This window comes from Cucumis sativus, chromosome 7, assembly GCF_000004075.3.
Source record: "Cucumis sativus cultivar 9930 chromosome 7, Cucumber_9930_V3, whole genome shotgun sequence".
In the NCBI taxonomy this organism is placed as follows: domain Eukaryota; kingdom Viridiplantae; phylum Streptophyta; class Magnoliopsida; order Cucurbitales; family Cucurbitaceae; genus Cucumis; species Cucumis sativus.
This window is the reverse complement of record NC_026661.2, coordinates 15,175,740-15,197,257: the sequence shown is the minus strand read 5'-3', so window position 1 is coordinate 15,197,257 and position 21,518 is coordinate 15,175,740. Positions and strand designations below refer to the sequence as shown.

Sequence of the window (21,518 nt, the reverse complement as noted above, 5' to 3'; positions counted from 1 at the left end):
ATTCTTAAAATGATCTTGGTTTGTACTAAAGATCATCAAACAATTACCTAGATCATACAAATCTATCAAAATCTGTCGATGATAGTTTTACTACATTTGTAAAAAATTTTAAATTTTGTTATATTCTTAATTATTATTTTTAAAATAATCCTCAATTATAATTATCCAAAAATTAATGGAATTAAACTGCTTTTAACTAATATTTCATAAATCTCCTCAAATTCAATGCCAATATTTAGGACATTTTTAAACTTTTGATATTCTTTCTCATATTTTAATTTCCTGAAAATTTTAAATAAAAATTATACTATTTTCGGATTTATTAATTACATTTGAAATTTACTTTTTAAAATACCATTAACTACATTCTCTCTCATCAATTCGGTGGCTATAATTGATAAAAACTATTATTGATAACATCTATAAGTGATAGCAACGTATAACAACTATCAATTGCTATTAATGATAATTTTCAATTTTAGAAAACAGGAAAAAAAAATCGTAATGGTGACAAGTTATAACTAATAGTAGCTATCAATGATAACAATTGATAAAAACTATTAGTGACATTCACTAACTGTAGCTACTAGTGATAATTTTCAACGTGAAAAAAGTGAAATAATCCTTTCTCAAATTGAAAGTCATTAGTGATAGCATATATCACCGGTAGAAATTATACAGGAAAGTTTTTAATTTGAGAAATTCGATAAAAAAAACGTCCAAAATAGTAGTTGGACATGGATATTTTAGTCATAAATTATGTTATATATGCAATTATTTTATATATTTGTTTCTTTTTTTTGCTATTTATCCAACTAACCTTTATCATTTATCTATCAATTCAAAAAAAAACCTAAAAGATTTGTTTCTTTCTTTCTTTTTTTTTACTTCTTAAACCATGGAACATTTTAACCTAATAAAATCTAATCATACATCATCATTTAACAGCCTAGTCAACAAACTATTAAGTCAACTAAGAGTAATGTGAATTTAGGAATCATTCAAAATCATTATTTATTCGAACTTTAAGGACTAAAAATGTCTATTATAAAATATCATAGACGAAAGAGATGAAAAGTGTATTTTACCTTTTAAGTATTTGAAAGTATTGAGAACATAATTATATTCCACCAAAGCAAAAGTAATAATTTTCTGAATAAAGTAAAGGCAAATTATGGTACAGAGCCCACATCCATTGAGTTAAAAGGCAAAAAAAACTTGGGACATTTATTTCCTTTACAATGATTTCTTTGGTCCCTTTAAATCTCTACATTTTCATGTAAACTGTTGCCAAACATTTTCTAACAGAAAGCTGCTTCTTTCTTCAATTTCATACCTACCTTTCTTTTAGTTCCATAGTTATGAAAAATAATGTGATGAGTAGTAGACCTGACGTGCTACTACATTCATTCAATATCCCTAACCACGATGCCATAATCTGATTTTTGTTTTAAACTTCAAGATGTGGGATGAAGATTCTTACCTCTTAATCATATCTCTCCAATTGGACTTTTAATTTTAGAATCACACTCAAAGCTTATACAACTTTTAAACTTCATATACACAGCAACTCTCTAGAGTGCATAAATACAAAGTCTAAGGAGCAAGCGAGTTAAATTTTTGTTTCTTTGCCATAGAAATTTGACGAAGACAACTCAACGATCAGACTTCAATCATATTTACAGAGGACAGGTAACACTTCTCATCTAAGAAGTACTTTTCCATGTTATGAGGAAATTTCTCAGCAGAAAGGAGAAACAGAGGCCATAAGAATTATGTAAATACCTCTTAATTACTAGCATGAATGAACACTATCAGCATGTAATACAATTAAGTTCATGTTAAAATAAAATGTAATAATATAAGAGAAAAAGGAGAAGAAAAAAAAAAAAAGTGAAGAAGGGAGGAATAATATAATGATATCAGTGAAAGCACATCATGATTTTAAAGTGGCACAAAAAAGGATCAAAATGGGGTACCATTTTCACTTCTTGTTTCTGTTGGGCTGTACAGAGCAGATCTGTTTCTTGGTCTGTTCTCTTCCAACTGCTTCACAACTTCATCGATGGAAGGTCTTACTGAAGCCACTGGAGCACAGCAACCCATTGCAAGCTTCAATGCCTGAACAATTCCATCTTCCATTGGACTTCTAATCCCTTTCAAAACCTCCACGTCGAAAACGTCCATCGTTGTCTCCTCCAGAACTGCCACTTTCACTATTGATGGCAGATCCACAAACTCTCCATTTCTTCCACTTTTTCCTGGTTTCTTCCCAATCAGAATTTCCAATAATAAGATTCCAAATGCATACACATCTGTTCTTGAATTGCATTTCTTCATCCGTTGCAGCTCTGGTGCCTTGTACCCATCTGATTTTGCCAGCGAGACAATTTCGTCAGCTACTGATGGGATCATTAGCTTGTCTAGCCCAAACTCTGTCAGTCTCACTGCAAAGGAGTGATCATCCACAAGCACATTTTTCGATCTAATGTTACCATGTGTAATGGGCACTTCAAGACCTGTGTGAAGATGGGCTAATCCCCGGGCAATGCCTAATGCAATCTTGTGCCTCCTAGCCCAGTTCAACACTGGTTTTCCTGCTCTAGATTCTGCGATTAATCATAAACCAAACTTTCTATGTTAAATAGTAGTACACAAACACAAACAACTTAACTTTTAGAATATCTGTGAGTTTAATTCTTCAGACAAATTATTTTCTACTCTAACTACTAAAGACATCTGCAAGACTTGTATCAGGAAGTGAAAATCATCTAGAAGGCTTGTATATGACACAATTACAGATGATTAGGTTTGAAGTTTCGACTTCTGTCTTGGAAGAGTATGTGGAGAGATGCAGTTTTTTTTCTGTTTAATTGACTGCAATTGCCACGTTTTTCAAATATAAAAAGGCTATGGTTCAAAATTTTGGTAAAACTTGGAATATCAGATCTTCAATGAAGTAGCCACTTCCAAAAATATGCAGCAGTAAGATGTTCATTAAACCAACTCAAAATGGTTATTGCAAATTCCTGATTTCAAAGGGATGAAAAATCGAGAAGAAAGCAAAGATAAGGAACTATTTTGAAATATTCATCCATGAAATTGAAACGTAAGAGAATGTGCATACCATGTAGAAAATCATGTAAAGTTCGGATTGACAGATAGTCATAAATGAGGAGCTTTTCTCCTCTCTTTCCTTGATAGAAAGCTCTTAAAGGAATCAAATTCTCATGGCGAATCTTTCCCAATTGTTTAATCACAGACAAGCAAGAATTTCTGTCTTTGCAACTACCTTCCCTCAGCAGTCTGAGAGCAATGGTCCCTCCATCAGCAAGCTTTGCCTTATATATAGTGCCATAGCTTGTTTTTTCCATAACTTGCCCCGTAGCATTCAAGACATCATCCAATGTCAGATTCTCACCACCCTCAAATAAAATGAGCTTTCCTTCACCACCTGCACCGACACTGCCACCATTTTCTTCATCTTCTCCTTCATCATTCTCATCTTCACTCTCACTACTACTCTTCTTCTTCTTGTTTTGCATATAACCAATAAGCAACGAAGCTAAAACCACTGTGCCAGTCATCAAGCCAATAACAAGGCCAGCAATGGCGCCTGAACTCAAATGAGAAGGTACTGCACAGCTTTTCAAAGGCTCCCCACAAAGCCCAGGACTATTCCCTTCAAAAGCCTCAACACCAAATTTTGAGTTACTAAAAACAGGCAATATTCCACTGAAATTGTTGTTTGAAAGGTTCAACTTCTCCAGCTCTAACTGGCCTAAGCTCTGAGGGATTTGTCCAGACAACAAATTTTTCCCAAGATCAAGCTCTTTAAGACCCGGAAATCTAGAAACGAATTCAGGGAAAGTACCTGAAATCTGATTGTTGCCTAAATCCAAAGCCTCCAGATTCCTACAGGTGGAGTTTGGTAAAGCCGGCTCCGGCAGAGACCCAGATAACGAATTGCCATGAAGTCTGACAGAAACAAGTTTATCACACAGATTCCAGATCGAAGGTGGAAGAACTCCCGTTAAAAGATTGCTACTCAAATCAATATCAGAAAGAGAGGAGCTGTAACCAAGTTCAAGTGGAATGGTTCCAGTCAAAGAGTTTATACTTAGATAGAGGCTTTGAAGCATAGTGAACTCACCAAGCTCCTTAGGCAACGAACCAGTAAGATTAGCAGATGGAAGTTGCAGAGAGAGAACATGAAGAGAAGGGTCTTTGAACAGAGTGAGATTAGACCATTGTGGAGAAGAAGCAGCAGTGCAGACCAGTGGGGTTCCAGTAGTGAAGACCCATTTGAGTCCCCTCCATTGACAAAGAGGAACAGAGTAATTCCATGAAGATAAAAGCAAGTTTTGAGTGTCTCCTTCAAGTGAAGCTCTAATCTTTCCCAAAAGAAGCTGAACATCAGAAGAAAAAGAAGAGGAGGAGGAGGAGGAGGAAGAGGAAGAAGAAGAAGAAGAAGAAGAAGAAGAAGAAGAAGAAGGGAAATGTATGGAATCACATCGTACAGGGGCTCTGATTAATAAGAAGAGGGAAATGCAGAGAGAAAAAAGCTTCAGAATCGCCATGACTGTGGAGAAAGAGGAGAGAAATGCGAAAGTTAGTAAAGTGTGGTTTTATAGAATGACTAAAAGAAAGCTTGTTTCTTTTCTCTTTTTTACTGGAAAAGCTGACAGACTGTTGACTACGAGTGAACTGATAGTCCAATTACTCTTCCTCCCATATTCTCCACCGTTCGATCTGTACAAAGACAAACATCAGACAGAGTAAGAACATCTTGAAATAGGTAACCTGATAGGTATTATTAAAATTATTTTAGTGTGTTTTTCTGTATTTTCCATCTTTCGTTCTGCACGCTTGCCCTTGAAATTTGCATATTTTCAGTTCATTTTTCTTGTATTTTTCTTTTTGGGTTTTTCAAATTTGGTGGGGAGAAAGAGGAAATAAAGATTTTCCATGGAACAGCCCACCAAGTTTCGTCCTTTTTAACGGATACTTGCAGAAGAGCTCTGTGGATTGGTCTCAAACCTCAAGCAGTTCTTATTTCCCGACACGTGTCCCAATGTTCTACTTTGATTGGAAATGGTGATGAGGATCAACGGTGGTGAGTGAGTGAGAGCGTAGAGTTCTACTGATGGAGCTCACATGCGGCTGTGGGCCATCCATGCTTGTCCCCAAACAGCACCGTAGGAAATTGTTGGTTTAAGTTTGAGGATTTTAAGGCAATTCTCGGTCTTGCATTTTCTATGATGTTATAAAATATAAATGACCAATTGAGTGGTTATTCGAGAAGTGTATTTAAAAAGATTTACCACACCTTGTGCAATGAGATCATTTTGCACCTTTTTCCAAGGTTATCTTTTCTATAAAAAAAATATTTGAAACAAAATATATATAGAATATCTTGGTTGCATCAAAGAGAGATGTCTTAGTTGCCGAGCTATGTCTCACTACTTTTAAAAATGGATTTGATTACGACTACACTTATTATAGCAAATATTATCCATCTCCTAGATACCATAGCTCATCTACACACCACCATCTCAAACAATGTCACTTGTTAACATGACATTTAATATAGCTAAATATGTATTAGTTATTATTAGTTATTACAAAGTGTGATTTAAATTTTCCTGCCTTTATTATACTTAAAAAAAATTAATATTTGACATATTTGTTCATAATTGTTATATGTAAAATATCTGAAAGCACATCTTGCTCAACTAGTTTAACCGAGAATATCATAATAATGCTTGCAAATCACAAATAACCTTGTTGAGTACAACGTGAGTGAATCGAACCTCCAAAATATATGCCTCATTGATAACAACATGGAATTTTCACATAGTCTCTCTTAGTCAGAGAGATTGACTTCTCCCACCTCCTTTTCTCAAACTCCCATAAAAGGTTAACCTTCATCATGATTCCTCCATTAGATTATCCCTAAATTTGATTGGAATCAAACTTATATTGAAAGCAACTAACATTCAACTATCTTTCTTATATTAGAAACATTGAAATCATTTATGGTATAATTTATTTTACCTCGATTTTGCTTGATGCTGGAATTGCTGTTGACATATAGGACACCCATGTATCCATAAATTTGAACATGGATTATTTGGCACCAAAAGTTTTAGAACAATTGGAAATTGTTTACCCAAAGTTCAAACCAAAGCTTGTATGTGCTCTTCCTGCTGCTATCAATTCATTGAAGTAAATAGAAACAAGAAATTCAATCCTGGTAAGCATTTACTTGGGCCGTGTCATATCCCAACTATATTGACTTCATCCATCCAACTAGACAATGACAGTTATATGAGCATGAGATTCATTCATCAACTCAAACAACTACAATATTTTATTTTGGTTTTTGAACTTGTACAATACTTTCCTATTTTAGTACGTGTACTTTTCAAATAGTTCCTGTTTTTTATTCTTTGAACTACAATATACCTTATTTTTTAAATAATAAATTAATAATTCATGAAAATACCAATCGATTGATATCAAAACAATAAATCATTAAACAGATAATGAATAATAAAAAAATATAAATTCATGTTCTACAACTTTTCTTATTCAAATTGTAAGATAAGATAACAAAATGAAAATTTATTACCTTGATGGCTTTTGTTGATGTGTTACCAAACACAATCTCGTCTAAGCTCCCAACCAAATCTTGCTCCAGTGCTTTTCCTATTCAAACTCACGCCAATGTTTGGCAATCAATAAATACTTTCCCATAAACAAATAATTATGCATCTTATTATGAGACGATAAAGGAAAAGCCCTGTATATGTTCTTTTGAAAGCAATCTTATTTAAATTATTATCTTTTACACTTATCAACTTGCTTTATAATAAAGTTTGGAAATATGATGTGCTTTTTAGACAAAAGATAAAGATGCAGTATCGAATGTTAGGGTTCCAATATTAGACTTAAATTTGATCGAAGACAATATGAGGATCATTGACCAAAATGTTCGAGGTTTGGATCTTCACCGCACCCAAGTTTAACAAAAATTAAATAATTTTCCTAAAAAAAAGTAATCTTTGTAAGTTTTCTAGCAGAGAAATGTATTCATAATATGTCCTTTCTTAAATGAAAATTATTGTTTTTTTTATGTCTTCATATAAAAGTTAACTTCAAACTAACCATAAAATTTAATTCTTCTCAGAATTTATTGAAAGTGAAAGGATTAAATGTACATATTTGAAAAATTAAAAGTATTTACAAAAGCGGGAGTGATTTGAATGGTAAAAAGAAAGTCCCAACAGAAATTATCTTGCAAGACATGTGTACTTTTTTTTTTTTTTTTCCTTTTACGACTTAAATGTACAACAAAAAGCAACCATAATACTTCAAATATTAATGTTCATATTGCGCTCCTTTTGTAAGCACCTTTAGGTGTTTGAGGTCTCCTCTTATTGATGTGAAATGTTTCTTATCAAGAAAAATATTAAAATATTAATGTTTATGATCTAAAATAAAATAATCTTTCATAATATAAAAAATCAAAATAAAAATAAAAATTATTTAAAAGAGTATTAAAATAGATAACATTTTAAACAAAAATTAAAAATATAAACTTCTACTAAGAATAGTTGATAAACTCCAACAGTTGAATTTAAATTTTATTATATCTACAAATTCTTTTTACTTAACTATTTTCTTTAACTACCCCCATTTAAAAACTGAAACAAGTTTTAAATCTAAATCAAAATGATTGAAATAATAGGCCATAACGTGGGTCTAAATAGCTCCTCATTATAGGTAGTTTAATCATTTATTACCAACTTATTTAATTTCATTAGTCAAAGAAATAATTTCAAAACAACTGCCATTTCACTTATTTTAATATGAATCTAAATATATGTATATGTATATTTTTCATTTTTCAACTCACGACGTTACATGGGTGTGTTGTTTGTGTTTTTTCTCTTCAAAATCAACTCTTGACCAGTAGGTTCGTTAAAAGACGAGTCGACTTCATCAACCTACGTCAGGAAGAAGAAGAAGAAAATAAAAGTACACATTCTTCCAAATATTATAGAAAAACAAAAGGTACTTAACAAAAATTATTTAAATATACGATCTTTTAAGAAAAGAAAAGAAAAGAAAGAAGGCTGTTGAAAAAGAGGCTTTTGAATTCAAAGTGAGGAAGGCTCCCTTTCTTTGTATAGGCAATCCATTATTTGACTGGCCCAAAAAAGTACTAACAAAAGGGGTTTTCGTTGTAATATAACTTTTCCATGTAAAAAGCATCTTAGTGAGCAAAGAAGCAAGAATAATTTTTCATGGTCTTAAATAGGCTATCCTGTTTTTATGTCCCAGCTTAAAATTCAAACCAAGCAAAACTTTCCACCCAATCAAAATCTTTTCTGAATCATAAAGAAGACAAGGCAATTATTAACACGTCTCAATTTAGAAACAAGTTTTCTGACCTGAATAATGATGTCAAAACTTCATGCTTGTTGCTTTCCCTTCACCTAAAAAGTGTTTCCCACAGGTTTTGTGCTTCCCTTCATTTCAGAATCAACAACACGATTTTTCTTTTGATAGATTTTGTTCAGCATGGTGGAAGCATCCTCATTACCTATTTGATGAGATTGGCATTGATGCAGAATTATCAGTACTCAAAGAAAAGTGTTAAGGAATAACATGCACAGGAAGTAATTCAGCGATGATCAACAACATGAAGCAAAAACAAATAATTTTCCAATGAGGCTGACTTTTAAAAGCATATTTTTCTAGTAAACATGTGATGCAACAGTTGGAAAGAAATTGACTATCTAGATTCTGAGCATATCTGAATTTAAAATTAAGATCACTGAACTCCTTGGGTGGTCTATTGAAAAAATCCTCATTAGCTCCTGGAATTGACTTCCGGAGGGTGAGCTGATTTAGTCCTCATTAAGCAACAATTCCTAGCTAATAGTTTCAGAGAAAAATACAGTTTCTCCCCAACCCCATGAAGACATCTTTTGCCTTGGTTTTCAGCCTTGAAAAAACACTTCAGCTAATCCATCTCTTGCAGAGATAGTGTAGTATCAAGTAAGCACAACAAATTTTCTTTGATGATTAGTTGGGGCGAGACATTAGTATAAAGCTGACTCACATCCCAGCTATTATATAATGTAAGTAATCACTGATGCAATTCAGGGAAGAGTTTTGATCAACAAATCTTCTATTTGTAAAGCGATCTCCTGACTGCCTCAAGTAAATAAATAAATCATTCCATGAGACAAATGACAGGGCAAAAACGAGCCGAGTTTTCCTTATAATCTTCACAATGACTACTAAATCTTCACAGTTCTGTGCAAAGACAACGGCCATGACTCAGAAGTTACCAATAATCCATGCATGAGCATGACCCGTGTTCAAACTGATGGAATCGCTTTCGGTCTCGCACAATGATTTGACGCTTGTAAATCAAGGAAATAAGTTTTAGTGAAGCATGACAGTCTTCACATATACGTAGGTTCTTAACAATCTTAAGTGGATGTTGTGGGGCTGTACTGATTAGTCCAAAGGCAACTGCAATCTTCTCACTATGATATTGCAAGGCCCTTGCCCTCTCTTGTTCATCTGTATTGAGAAACACTTCTAAGGTGTTTGGTCTGTAGCCATTCGACCTTAACTTCATGGACATTTCTCCCAACATGGCCTGGATTTCTTTAGCTTTAGAATGTGAATCGTCTTCTACAAGAAACTCATGGATTATTCCATGGATCTCAATCCAACTACATCCAGGGTCTTTTCTAATGTCCATCCCTTTCATCTTCAACCTCACCCTTGCAACCGCCTCCCAGTTTCCCAAAGAAGCATACAAATTTGACAGAGCAACATAGGATCCACTGTCGTGAGGAGCCAACTCCATTAAAGTCTCAGCTACACGCTCACCCATTTTTAGGTTCTTGTGCATTTTACAAGCACCGAGCAAAGCTTTCCATATTACATCATCTGGTTCGATTGGCATGTTTCTGATAAGTTCCTCAGCCTCTTCCAGATGCCCAGCACGGCCTAGTAAATCGACCATGCATCCATAGTGTTCAATTCTTGGTTGTAGCCCAACCACCTTAACCATGTGGCTAAAGAATGATCTACCCTCTTCCACAAGCCCTGCATGACTGCAGGCACTCAAAATTCCAATATAAGCAACATCATTGGGCGTCACACCAGCTTTTCCCATCAAATGGAAGTGAATGATTGCATCCTCTGCGCGACCGTGCATAGCAAATGCACCAATTATGGCACTCCAAGTAATGGCATTTCTCTTAGGCAGCGTCTCAAAGACCTGGAGTGCCTCATCAATGCTACCACATTTGGAATACATGTCCACCAGAGCAGAACCAAGCACATCATCAATCTCAATCTTATTCTTTCCCGCATATAAATGGATCCATTTCCCCAATTCTAGTGCACCAATTCGTGCAATGGCGGGCAAAACACTCACTAACGTCACGTAGTTTGGATCAATATTGGAACTTTGCATTTCTTGAAACAAGTTTATGGCTTCTATGAAGTGCCCATTTTGTGCATACCCCGAGATCATCACATTCCACGACACTACACTTCTTTGAGGCATTTCGTCGAACAAGTTTTTAGCACTCTTTATATCCCCAAGTCTAACCTGCCCATCAATCATTATATTCCACAGAACAACATTACCATCTTGTTTCCTCTTATCTAACTCCATTTGACAAGACCCATCAAAATCAACAACATTCTTACAAAACAGAGAATACGCATCTTCCATGACCGCACACATAACATACATCCGAACGAGATTACTAATTACAAACTCATCCTCATGAAATCCAAACTTCACAATCAACCCATGTATCTGTTTCCCCTCTCGAAGCCTCGAAGCTCTAGCGCAGGCCTTCAACACGGAAGGGAAAGTGAACCGATTGGGCTTCACACGCCCATCGCACAACATTGCGGAAAAGAGCATCAAGGCCTCCGATTGGAGATGTTCGTCGTTGGTCTCAGCAAGAACTCTCAAAATGGTGTTCCAACAGAAGCAATTGGGCTCCGGCATCTGGCGGAACACGGCGCGGGCATAGTCGATATCGCGGGATGAAAATGCACAGAATTTAATAACTTCAGCAGCCGTGAGAGGGTCTTGAATTTGACCGGTTTTGATGAAAATGGCGTGGAGTTGCTTCAAGTCTCTGGGTGTTTTGCATGATGTAAATGGTTTTGAGAGAATTAATGGGGGTTGAGGTGAGAAATTGAAGGTCCTGTTTGGGTTGTAAATTGTGGAATTCATGGAAAGTTGTGAAGATTAGGTTTGGGTTTGGAGTAGAGCAATGAACAGAAAGAAAGATGATCAGCAAGGGAGGATTCAATGGATTGGCTTTGCCTGTGGAGTGTGGAGTATCTCCACAATTCTTGCTGATGTTTTTGCAATTTCAATGTAATTCGTAATTACTTTGAATGATAGTTAATTTAATATTAATTACATGAACTATATATAAAGCAAACAGTCTATATGATTTCAACATTATTTTGAACCTACTTCTTTATGTCTTACAAATTTCTATCACTTTCAATCATTTATTTGGACCATCAACCCTACAATTTTTCATCTATCGAACAATTTGTGAAATTTTAATATCTTAAAGATGTAATCACTACGAATGCATTATTATTTATACAATTTTAGCAATTAGTAGTATTAACATGTTAAATCATTGTTTAACATATATATAAAAGAAAAAAAATTGACGACACAATTATAAAAGGGTTAAAAGCTAAGTTTAGCTTATTGGCAATTGACATGACCTTATGTAACGACTCAATTCTTTATAATAAGCTGAGGTCATTACTACTAAAATAAATAAAGACTTTTTTAATAAAAATAAAAGAAGACATTAAATTTTCAATGAAAAACTTCAAATACTCATTTATAAATTATAAATAAAGTATTTAGAGATAAAATAGTAGATAAAATGCTAGTTCGGGCCTTATTTAACTTTTTTTTAAAAAGAGCATAAAAGTAAAATATAAGTTCGATAAATCTAAATAAAATACCAAAAGTCAAAATATTGTAAAGAAAAAGCGAAAGCAACATAAACTTTTCCCCCTATGGCGAGCCATGGTCACTTACTGTCATTCGCTAGCTTTTCTCTATATCTACCTTTATTTTTGTTTGAAGAATTAAACATAGAAAATTGTGAGTATAAACATATACTCAGTAAGGACCCATTACTAGTCTTGTTAGGTGTCTGTTAACTTTCCATTAAGGTTCCGTAAGGAAGTGCTTCTATAACTATTGTGCTCTCGAACACACACTATATAGTAATTTTGTGGGAACACATCTGGTCTTCGATGAACTTGAAGGAACACCTCAGAGAATTGGACTGAAAGTGACCCCGTTGAACCGCTCATAAAAGTTATAAAAGTTATGAAAGTTATCATGACAGACTCGTGTCTCGTCGAACACACACAGTCATAAAAAAAGTGGTGATCCCGAGGGACTCTTACATGCGTATGGCCGTAACAGATAAAGTTAACAGAACACCACAGTCCATAGCATGTAACATATCATTCATATCTTATCACGACATGAATATCAATCTTAACGTCCTTATCATATGATTAATATACCACGCAACTTAACATATCAGTCATCTCAATCATCTCAGTCATCTCAATCATAACAAATTCCAGCCATGTCATATCAATCGTAATGTATAGATCGTAACGTATCAGTCGTAACGTATCAGTCTTAATGTATCAGTGGAAATAGTCAATAGGTATTAGTTCAATCCAGGGTTAGATCACTAGACAATGGTTAAAATTATTCTCAAGTATCTTAGGAGAAGGAGGACTGCATACTTGTGTATGGAGCTAAGGATTTAATTCTTATAGGATACATTGACTATCATTTCCAAATTGATAAGGATTCTAGGAAATTCACGACGGGATCGATGTTCACCCTAAATGAGAGGCTATAGTATGGCATAACATCAAGCAAGGATGCATTACAGACTCCACCATGAAGGCTAAATACATCGTTAGTTGTGAAATAGCAAAAGCAGTTTGGCTCAAGAAGTGTTCCTGCATGATTTGGAAGTTGTTTCAAACATGAACTTGTTTATCACTTTATATTGTGACAACAGTGGGGTAGTGGTCAATTCTAAAGAACTTCGTAACCACAAATGAGGAAAACACATAGAGAGAAAATATCACCAGCTACGGGAGATTGTTCAACGAGGGGGTGTAATCAAAACCAAGATAGCTTTAGAGCAGTTAACATTACTGATCTCTTTACGAAGAGTCTCATGGCTAAAGTATTTAAGGGTTATTTAGAATGTCTAGGTCTGCGAGATATGTATATTAGATAAACCAAGAAAACCTGAATAAGCAATAGAACTAGGGGAACATTGCACCAAGATGCCATGGATAAGGGTTTTAAAATGTATTCTGTGATTTATCTCGGTCCAATTTTGGTGAAATCATTTCCGAGATTATCCACAAAATGCATGTGAAACGCATCAAATCTTGGGACTACTCTAATAAATCTTAGGACAATTTCATACATCTCGGCTGAGATTCTTCATCTGCACGGGCCTAGACTCATGAAAAGCTGAGATTCACCGAAGGAGATTAAGAAAAAATAACATCATCAGAACTGGCCCATATGAACTTAACATGCAACTACATCAAAACACCAAAATCACAAAGTTTCCCATCCGCTTCAGATTTCAAACTAAAAACTAAAAACATAAACTAGAAACTAAAACCTAAACTATGAAGTCGTTCAAAGTAATTCACCTTGAGCAATTTGAGTACGAAGATGGCTTCTCAAATTTAGAGCAACAAGAATCAAAGAAATTCAAAAGGTTTTGGGAGCAATCTTATTTAGTTCTGGGCCAAAATGCGCAAAGTGTTTAGGGTTTAGGGTTTTGTGAGAATATCAAATGTTTGGGCTTCCAGGTGTAATTTGGTCATTTGACACAACACATAATCTCGGTGTCATGCTCGGTCGAGATGGATCGAGAAATTATGTTCAACTCGTTTTTAAGCATCTTGGATCAATGTTGCTCGAGTTCATTTGGTAAATTATACTGTTCTCAGTCTAAAAAGCCCCATAATCACCTTGAGTCTTAACACCAAATACTGAATACAAGCTTTTGTTCCTTGGGAGCATCAGTAAGAACAACCTTAAAGCTCTTCAAAATCTTTCATTGTATCTCTTCAAAATCTTCCTCAATCTCACCTTGTTTTGATGATTCTTCATCATATATTAATAAGTTTATGGTGGTTGAGTTGAATTTATGGCAAAATTTGAGAACATAAGTTAAGGTGGTTGTTGGTTGACTTATTTGATAAACACACAATAAATACTGCATTCAATAGCTAACAAAAATATAATGTAGATTAGTTTAATTAAGGGTCCGTTTGGATTGCCTATGAAAAAAAATATACTTTTTAAGAATACATTTTAAAAAAAAATCTTTTTTGTAAAGGGAGTTTAAAATCTAAACACTTATATGTTTGGTTTGGCCTCTTTATAAATGTTTATATACAAAAATGTGTTTGGTTTGTTCTATACTAACAATGTTTTATATGTAGGTTAAATTATCATAAAAGATTATTAAATATTATGAATTAATTTCATAATAAAATACACACGTTTTGATTTTTTTTTCAAAAATATTTTTAAAAAGTAATCGCACATTATCTTGAAATTATTAGTTTTTTAGTTACTTCAAACTAAACATTAATTTTTTTTTGGACAATTCAATTTTAAAAGCACAAATATATCTTGAAATGCATAACTATATAAAAAGAATTAATTGATTTCCAACAATAAATTATAAATAAGATAAATAACGTTCTTCATTCATTTTTGTTTCACGAACTGAACGATCATGTTCTTCATTGATGTTCTCATGATTTCATTCACAGATTTTAAGGCGAAGTAGATTTGGCTGAGAGATGAGCATTTGCAAATCTGTATATGAACACACATTGAAAAAAATATTCAAAGCACTTAAAAAAGAAAAAAAGAACAACAGAGTAAAAAAGAAAATAGAAAAGATGGAGAAAATACGACATATTTAGAGGGAGTTTCTCACTATACACCAAATAAACATTTATTCTAAAATTTGGTTAAATGTATTTTCTGTAAAATGATTTATTTCATAACCTCATTTTTCAAAAATTCATTTTAAACAAATGTCAAACACCTCAATTTATCTTAAAAATAAATTATCTTAAACATTAAACACTTCAAAACTCAATCCAAACACACCTTAAAGTTCCATTGTTTAATCATAGAAGGAAGAATATGGTGGAATTTCTTAAACAAGAGTTCCCCTTCACGACTTCCTCCCGTTGCAGGTAAAATGACATTGTAAGCGACCTTGTAAAGCATAGACGTACCAAGAGCATACTTTGGTCACTTGATAAATTCTTTATTTTTAAATAAAAAAAGAAAACAATCTCAAAGTCAATCTGAACCGTTGAAAGGGAAAGAGACATTACATTCAATAAGTTTTAAAAATTTGTGAAGAAACTCGGTGTCAAACTCAATCGAGATTGACAAAAATAAAAAAATAAAAAAATAAAATTTTTAAGATTGTGTACGACTTTTAAAATGTAAAACGAAAATGATGCTACTCGTCAAAATCTCTCATTTGATACCTTCAACATAGACTGTCTATATGCCAATGGCAGTCAATTTGATGGGGGAGGCCAAGTGAGATAGGTGGATGTTACAGTGGTTGAATTAAGTCAGAAATAAGTAATACAAACTTCATGATAATTAAATTACGCTCATATTCACACATATACCTCCAAATTGAATTGATTTTTCGTCAAAAATAAAGTGGTTAGGCCAATAAAACCCTACCAAATGGCAAATTAACCATTTAATCTTCAATATATTTATTACACTACATGCAATAATATAACCGTATATACATTTTCTTGTTTATCTTTTCAATTACCAATAAGGAAGGTGTCATCAGAAAATGGCACTCACCTATTTGCTACCACTCGACTTTGCTAAATAACAGTGTCACTCATCACAACCCTTAAGCTACCTTACGTATTATATCTATTCTATTGTTTTTTTTTAATATATAATTGAAGCACATACACAAAAAAAATATTATAAACTTCTTTGTACATTTAATTAAAAAAACGGGACCTATTCAATTAATTAAGAATTAATTCTACATAGCTAAAAATTAGGTTAAAGAAATAAAAATTTGTGTACATATATCTCACAAACAAAAATCAAACATCAAATGTTTCTAGCGAATAGCATTATTTCTTTAATTTGTTCATACTAAGCCACATAAAGTATACAAGGCCACATAATAATTAACAATAATATGGCATATGTTACAAATTGAAAGCTAAAAGAAAAAACCTTAATTACCAACGAAGCCTATAATGGTAAAAAAAAAAGAAAGAAAGAAAGAAAAAAACACCAAAATACATTCCAATTATCCCTCTCCATTTCATTTCATATCTCATCGCATTTATCGCTCTAATTTTGCTGACCATAGAAAAAGAGAGAAACAAGGCTTCACAATAACGCAAAATCCTCTCTTTTTACCTTTCATCATTTCTCACATATATATATATATATATATATACGTATGGTTGCTTTTGTCTCTGTTCTTCATGCAGTGGCCAATGCCCCTTCAAGTCTTAAATGTCTTTTAACAGAATCAGAAAAAAGCTGTTGGAAATAGACGAAATCCACCCCTACATTTGTTGCATTTCACTTCCCTTAAACGAGGAGAGAAAATGGGTTTCTCTCTCTTGCGTTCTTTAGTGTCTCTTCGGGGTCGCGATGGTTGTTGCTGAAGGTGACGACCCATTGCCAGCTGCAGTCGTGTGGCTTCTCTGTGATTTTCCCGGCCTTTTGCTCTCGGGTTTCGATCCTGGTTGCCGTACTTTCACTCCTCGAATCATCTGTTTAACATTACGTTCCATTGTTATCAATGTAAAAATTACATACCAATTAAAAAAATACTTGGGTGTTATCTCCATTTCACCTATCTTTGTGTAAGTCGCATACTTTTCGATTAAAATTTGTGATGTGAGATAGTTCATAATAGAGTTTTGCACACGATAGACTGCATCTAATCATTCACATTTTTATATTAAAGTCACAGATAGATTGCACCTAATTATATTATTTACTTTCTTTAATTTTATATGAAAGTCACTCTTGAATGTCAAAACCTATAAACCATCCTGGGGCCAATAGGTTTGTTTCTTAGAGAGTTCATATATATAAAAATGAACATTTTGAAAGTATATAGATAACAGGAAAAGTTACTTACATATTTTCCACACTTTATGTCGGAGTAAATGACGATGAAGTCTCCTTCTTGAAGTCCATTGGCTCTTACAAAGTCCCCTGAAATTCGCATAAAAAACAGAAGTAAAATAAATGCCCCTTCATAAACATAAACTAAATAACTTCTTTTTTTTTTTTTTATCAAAAAAGAAGAAATGATCTCATCATTATATTCAAATTGCAATACCTGTATTTTCAAGGAGATACATTCTGCTTTTATTGTTTGGCCAATACCTATAAACAACAATAAGAATAAAGAAAAAATTAAAATAAATTTTATGAAAAGGCTTTCTGTAGAATATAAAAATAAATAAATATAATAAAATTTAGAGTACCTATAACGCATATTCCAAACTCTTGAAGTTCCGATGTCTTCCATGGCAATGGAAATCCCATCTCTTGCCTCCAGTTCTGGGAGATGGGTTTCTGCTTCTTTCTGAAATAAGATACAAAATGGAAAAGGAAATTGAGTTTGAGTTCAATTCCTGGTTTGAATTATTAGTTTTTGACTTTAGTTTTTCATTATTGATTTTACCTTTGGCAATACAATTCTTCCCAAATTGCCCACATCACTTTGCTTCAAAACCTTCTGTAATAGAAACTTCAAATTCTTCTCTGGTTTCCATCCCTAAATTAAACAATGATATTTAAAATCAAATAAGTTTAATTTCATTATAGAATTAACTAATGAGATTATAAGACATAATATATAGTCAAACTATCTCAATTTTGTGTCTACTAAGTAGTGAACTAACATAGATAATACAAGTTTGAGAACTAAGTGTATCGAGTACATAATGGTGTGTGAAAATCCAATTACCTGTCGCCGGTCCGATGGGATTCGTGGAGGATAGTTCTGATTCTGCAGTGAGGAATTAGAGCGATCAGCAGCATGCAGAGGCGATGAGTCCACTGGAAAACCAGACGATGTGGTGGAAGAGGCTCCTGCACCGGTTGGGGAGGGCCAGTAGACCCAGTTTCCGGCATTGGGCTGAGCAGTTGTAGCCATGTTGCAATGATCTGAAGCATTCGGATTCATCTGAGTCGGATGCTGATTTTGGTGGCCATTCCCGTGGTGCCCACCATGGTGGCGATGGTGTACCGAGAATCGCCGCTGTCTAGCCATCCTCTTCTTCCGAGCCTCCTTCGTTGCGGATGAATCCAACCTAACCAAACCATTCTCACCACCACCACCACTACCGCCGCCGCCGCCGCCGCCACCACCACCACCACCACCACCACCACCACCCTGCCCTTGGAAATACTGACCCATATAAGGGAACTGACGCCCTCCACCGTATCCCGCTGCAAAACCTTGCGGTTGCGGCGGTGGCAGAGGGGGGCCCGTCGCAAAATTATCAACATACGAATTGAAATGCGATGGGGGTAGCCCAAACTGTCCCGAAAAATTATTATTATTATTACCACTACTACTATTACTCCAGGACAAGGAGGAATCAAGTAACTGACCATAATGATCGGAAAAACCCCGTCCAGCACCATACGCATCTCCACCCGTTGCCGGAACATACCCAATCATCGATGGAGAATACAAAGGTGGAGGCGGTAACGGGGATGGGGTTTGGATCCAAGGGAGGTTGGATGAGGAATTAGGGTTGTTTTGAAACCCTAAGAAATGGGCATCAGTTTCAACAGTGAGGTCTCTGAATTTCCTCTTGTGGAGATGATTTGTTTGAACCCATTGAAGAACAAGCTTCAAAAGCTGCTTCATTCCTTCCTTGCCGCCGCCGAGACGGCGGGCGGCGCTTTCGATTGTGGCCTTTTTAATCCTAACATTTCTCAAATCATCAGCAGAAACCGTTTCTCTATTACTCCTCAACCACTCCAAAAACACTTTAGCCATATCTTCCTCCTCAACGACATCGTTTTCTAATTTCTCCACATTAATATTATTATTACTATTATCCTTACTCTCATCACCGCCATGCATCATCATCAAATCCTCCATTTCAACTTCTTCAAATCTCTCCAATTGCAAATCCTCTAAATTACCCTCTTGATCTTCTTCTTCTACAACTACAACTTTTTCTTCTTGTTGTTCTTGTTGTTCTTCGTTCTGGAATATACACGATGGGTCGAAAAACTCATTACTATCTTCGAGTAAATCCATGTACCCAAAACTCTCCATCATCATCTCGTCCGTACAATCGAACCCGTTCTCTGCTACCGGCGATGATAATTTGTTATTATCATAATTTGGTTTGACATCTTCAGTAATTTCATCACCATCTGATTTCAAAAGTGCCCATGAAGTGGCTGAGGAAGACGAGGATGACGATGACGACGAAGCCGTGGCTTTAACCGGAGCAGGAGTTGACGACGACGACGAAGACGACGACATGCATGGGAAATCAGGAAGTGGAGGGAAATCTGAGTAGAACATCAAAGCATCATCATCATTATCAGATAGAAAATTTTGATGAGTTTGATGATTTTGATGTTGTTGTTGATGATCATGAAGCCAGATCTGTGTATGATCCATAATTTCTTGTTGTTGTTCCTTTACAAACCCTGCATGCAAATCTTGAGAATGAAATTCAACAAGATCATTCATTTCTTCTTTCTTTTTCCTCTCAAAAACTAAAACTTTATTCCAATTACAACCGAGGAACAAAATAAACCCAATTGGAAAAGAAAAAAAAAAAAAAGAGTTGAAAACTTTTAATACAAAACCATGTTTTCCATTTCTGTGGGCTGGTTTTAAAGAAAAACAAAACTTCCTATGTTGGTTTCAGATATTAATGAAGATAGATAGGGTTTTATAATAATAATAATGAACTTTTTTTTTTTTTTGCAGAGAAGTGATCAGTACGGATAAGGAAAGAGAAAGAAGATAATTTTCTTTTCTTCTCTCTTTTTTTTTATTCGAAGGATTTTGTTTGTGATTAAGGAAGCAAAAAGAAAAGCAACAGAAAAGCATCTGGAAATCTCATCCACTAAAAGAAGTATAGATTAAATTAACCCACTCTAAGATTCTTTTCTTTTGGCACAAAATTGATTTCGAAAACAAATAAAAAAAAAAAAAAAGGGAATTTGAAGAAGATGATGAAGAAGAAGAGAAGAGATACTCACATGGTGTTGAATAAAAAATGTTAAGCCCCCCATGTGCAACTTCTGGTTTCTTCCACTATGTTTCAATTGGTTTTTTCTAGAGATAAGTTCAAAATTTTTTTAACTCACTCTTATAATAAAAAAAGTTTTTTTTAAAAAAGAAAATTTAAAATTCCCCAAACGACAATTTAATACCCACATCATGATTTGTCAAGAATTCAGTCAATGTGTTTTTAATTTAGTAAAATTTAGTTTCTTACACTCTTAAAATCATTTTATGAGATTTCTTACCTAACCTAGATAAATCGAAACTAATAAGATTTAATGATTTAGTTATTACAATTCTTTATCAAATTTGATGGGTTTTTATTAATTTTATAAAAAAAACTAAACTCATAAAAACCAAAGTTGAATTATTAGTTTTTTTTTAAAAAAGTTGAGATTAAAGAAAAAAAAAAATATATATATATATATAATTGAAAAAAAGAAAAAAGAGATGGTGTGGGTGTGTGGGTTGTGAAGGGGAGAATCCGGATTTTGTGCAAAAATGAGTAACCCATACGTTAGACTGTGAATGGTGGCTAACAACGGTGCCCTTCACACTTTTTCATCAAAACTTTACACTTGAATGGTCCTCTTCAACGGTGCTCATCAGAAACTTACTTTTATATATATATATATATATATATAATGTTAATTTGTTATTTGTTACTGAGTTTTGTTATGTGGCCTCCAATCTGGATTTTACTGGTTCAGGAAAATACTATTCTTTTCTCCTTCAATTTGTTCACTCTTTATTGATCTTCTCTGTCTATCATTTTTTTATTTATTAGTTTTGAGAACTCACATAAGGACAAGTAGGTTATTTTTCTTTTGTTCTCTTTTACACTATTTTTTCCAACTCTAAGTACACACAGCTTCCATTTTAGGGTTTAACTATGCTTCTTCTTTTTTCAACTTTAGTCTTTATTTGTTTCTGCTTTTAGACTTTGAATTTTCAATGTAAGTTTGTTGGATAATTAAGTTGGTTTTTACCTTTTTTTTTTTCTTTTTGGATTTTGAAAATATAATTTAGCTTATAAAAATTAATTTTTTT

The 21,518-nt window shown here is 34.0% G+C and overlaps 3 protein-coding genes across 4 annotated transcripts; all 3 read right to left on the bottom strand.

Annotated features, from left to right (window-relative positions):
- Nucleotides 1–1,751: 1,751 nt before the first annotated feature.
- On the bottom strand, nt 1,752–5,925 carry LOC101203796 (putative kinase-like protein TMKL1). 2 transcript variants are annotated; one of them, XM_011660869.2, is made up of 3 exons: nt 5,814–5,925; nt 3,128–4,752; nt 1,752–2,609 (listed from the first exon to the last, which is right to left on the bottom strand). In XM_011660869.2, exons 2-3 carry the CDS (start codon nt 4,578–4,580, stop codon nt 1,966–1,968), a joined length of 2,097 nt encoding a protein of 698 aa, XP_011659171.2. In that variant the 5' UTR covers nt 4,581–4,752; nt 5,814–5,925; the 3' UTR covers nt 1,752–1,965. The 2 variants fall into 2 exon arrangements, with proteins under 2 accessions (XP_011659171.2, XP_031744468.1); XM_031888608.1 differs by having other exon boundaries at nt 5,784–5,919.
- LOC101204041 (pentatricopeptide repeat-containing protein At5g48910) lies at nt 5,632–11,449 on the bottom strand. The gene is made up of 4 exons (XM_011660867.2): nt 8,460–11,449; nt 6,635–6,711; nt 6,058–6,312; nt 5,632–5,955 (listed from the first exon to the last, which is right to left on the bottom strand). The coding sequence occupies exon 1, from the start codon at nt 11,288–11,290 to the stop codon at nt 9,362–9,364; it is 1,929 nt and encodes a 642-aa protein (XP_011659169.1). The 5' UTR covers nt 11,291–11,449; the 3' UTR covers nt 5,632–5,955; nt 6,058–6,312; nt 6,635–6,711; nt 8,460–9,361.
- A 4,823-nt stretch (nt 11,450–16,272) lies between these two features.
- Nucleotides 16,273–19,967, bottom strand: LOC101204282 (B3 domain-containing transcription factor ABI3). The gene is made up of 6 exons (XM_031888610.1): nt 18,171–19,967; nt 17,886–17,978; nt 17,686–17,786; nt 17,538–17,584; nt 17,334–17,410; nt 16,273–16,959 (listed from the first exon to the last, which is right to left on the bottom strand). Exons 1-6 carry the CDS (start codon nt 19,923–19,925, stop codon nt 16,816–16,818), a joined length of 2,217 nt encoding a protein of 738 aa, XP_031744470.1. The 5' UTR covers nt 19,926–19,967; the 3' UTR covers nt 16,273–16,815.
- Nucleotides 19,968–21,518: the final 1,551 nt, after the last annotated feature.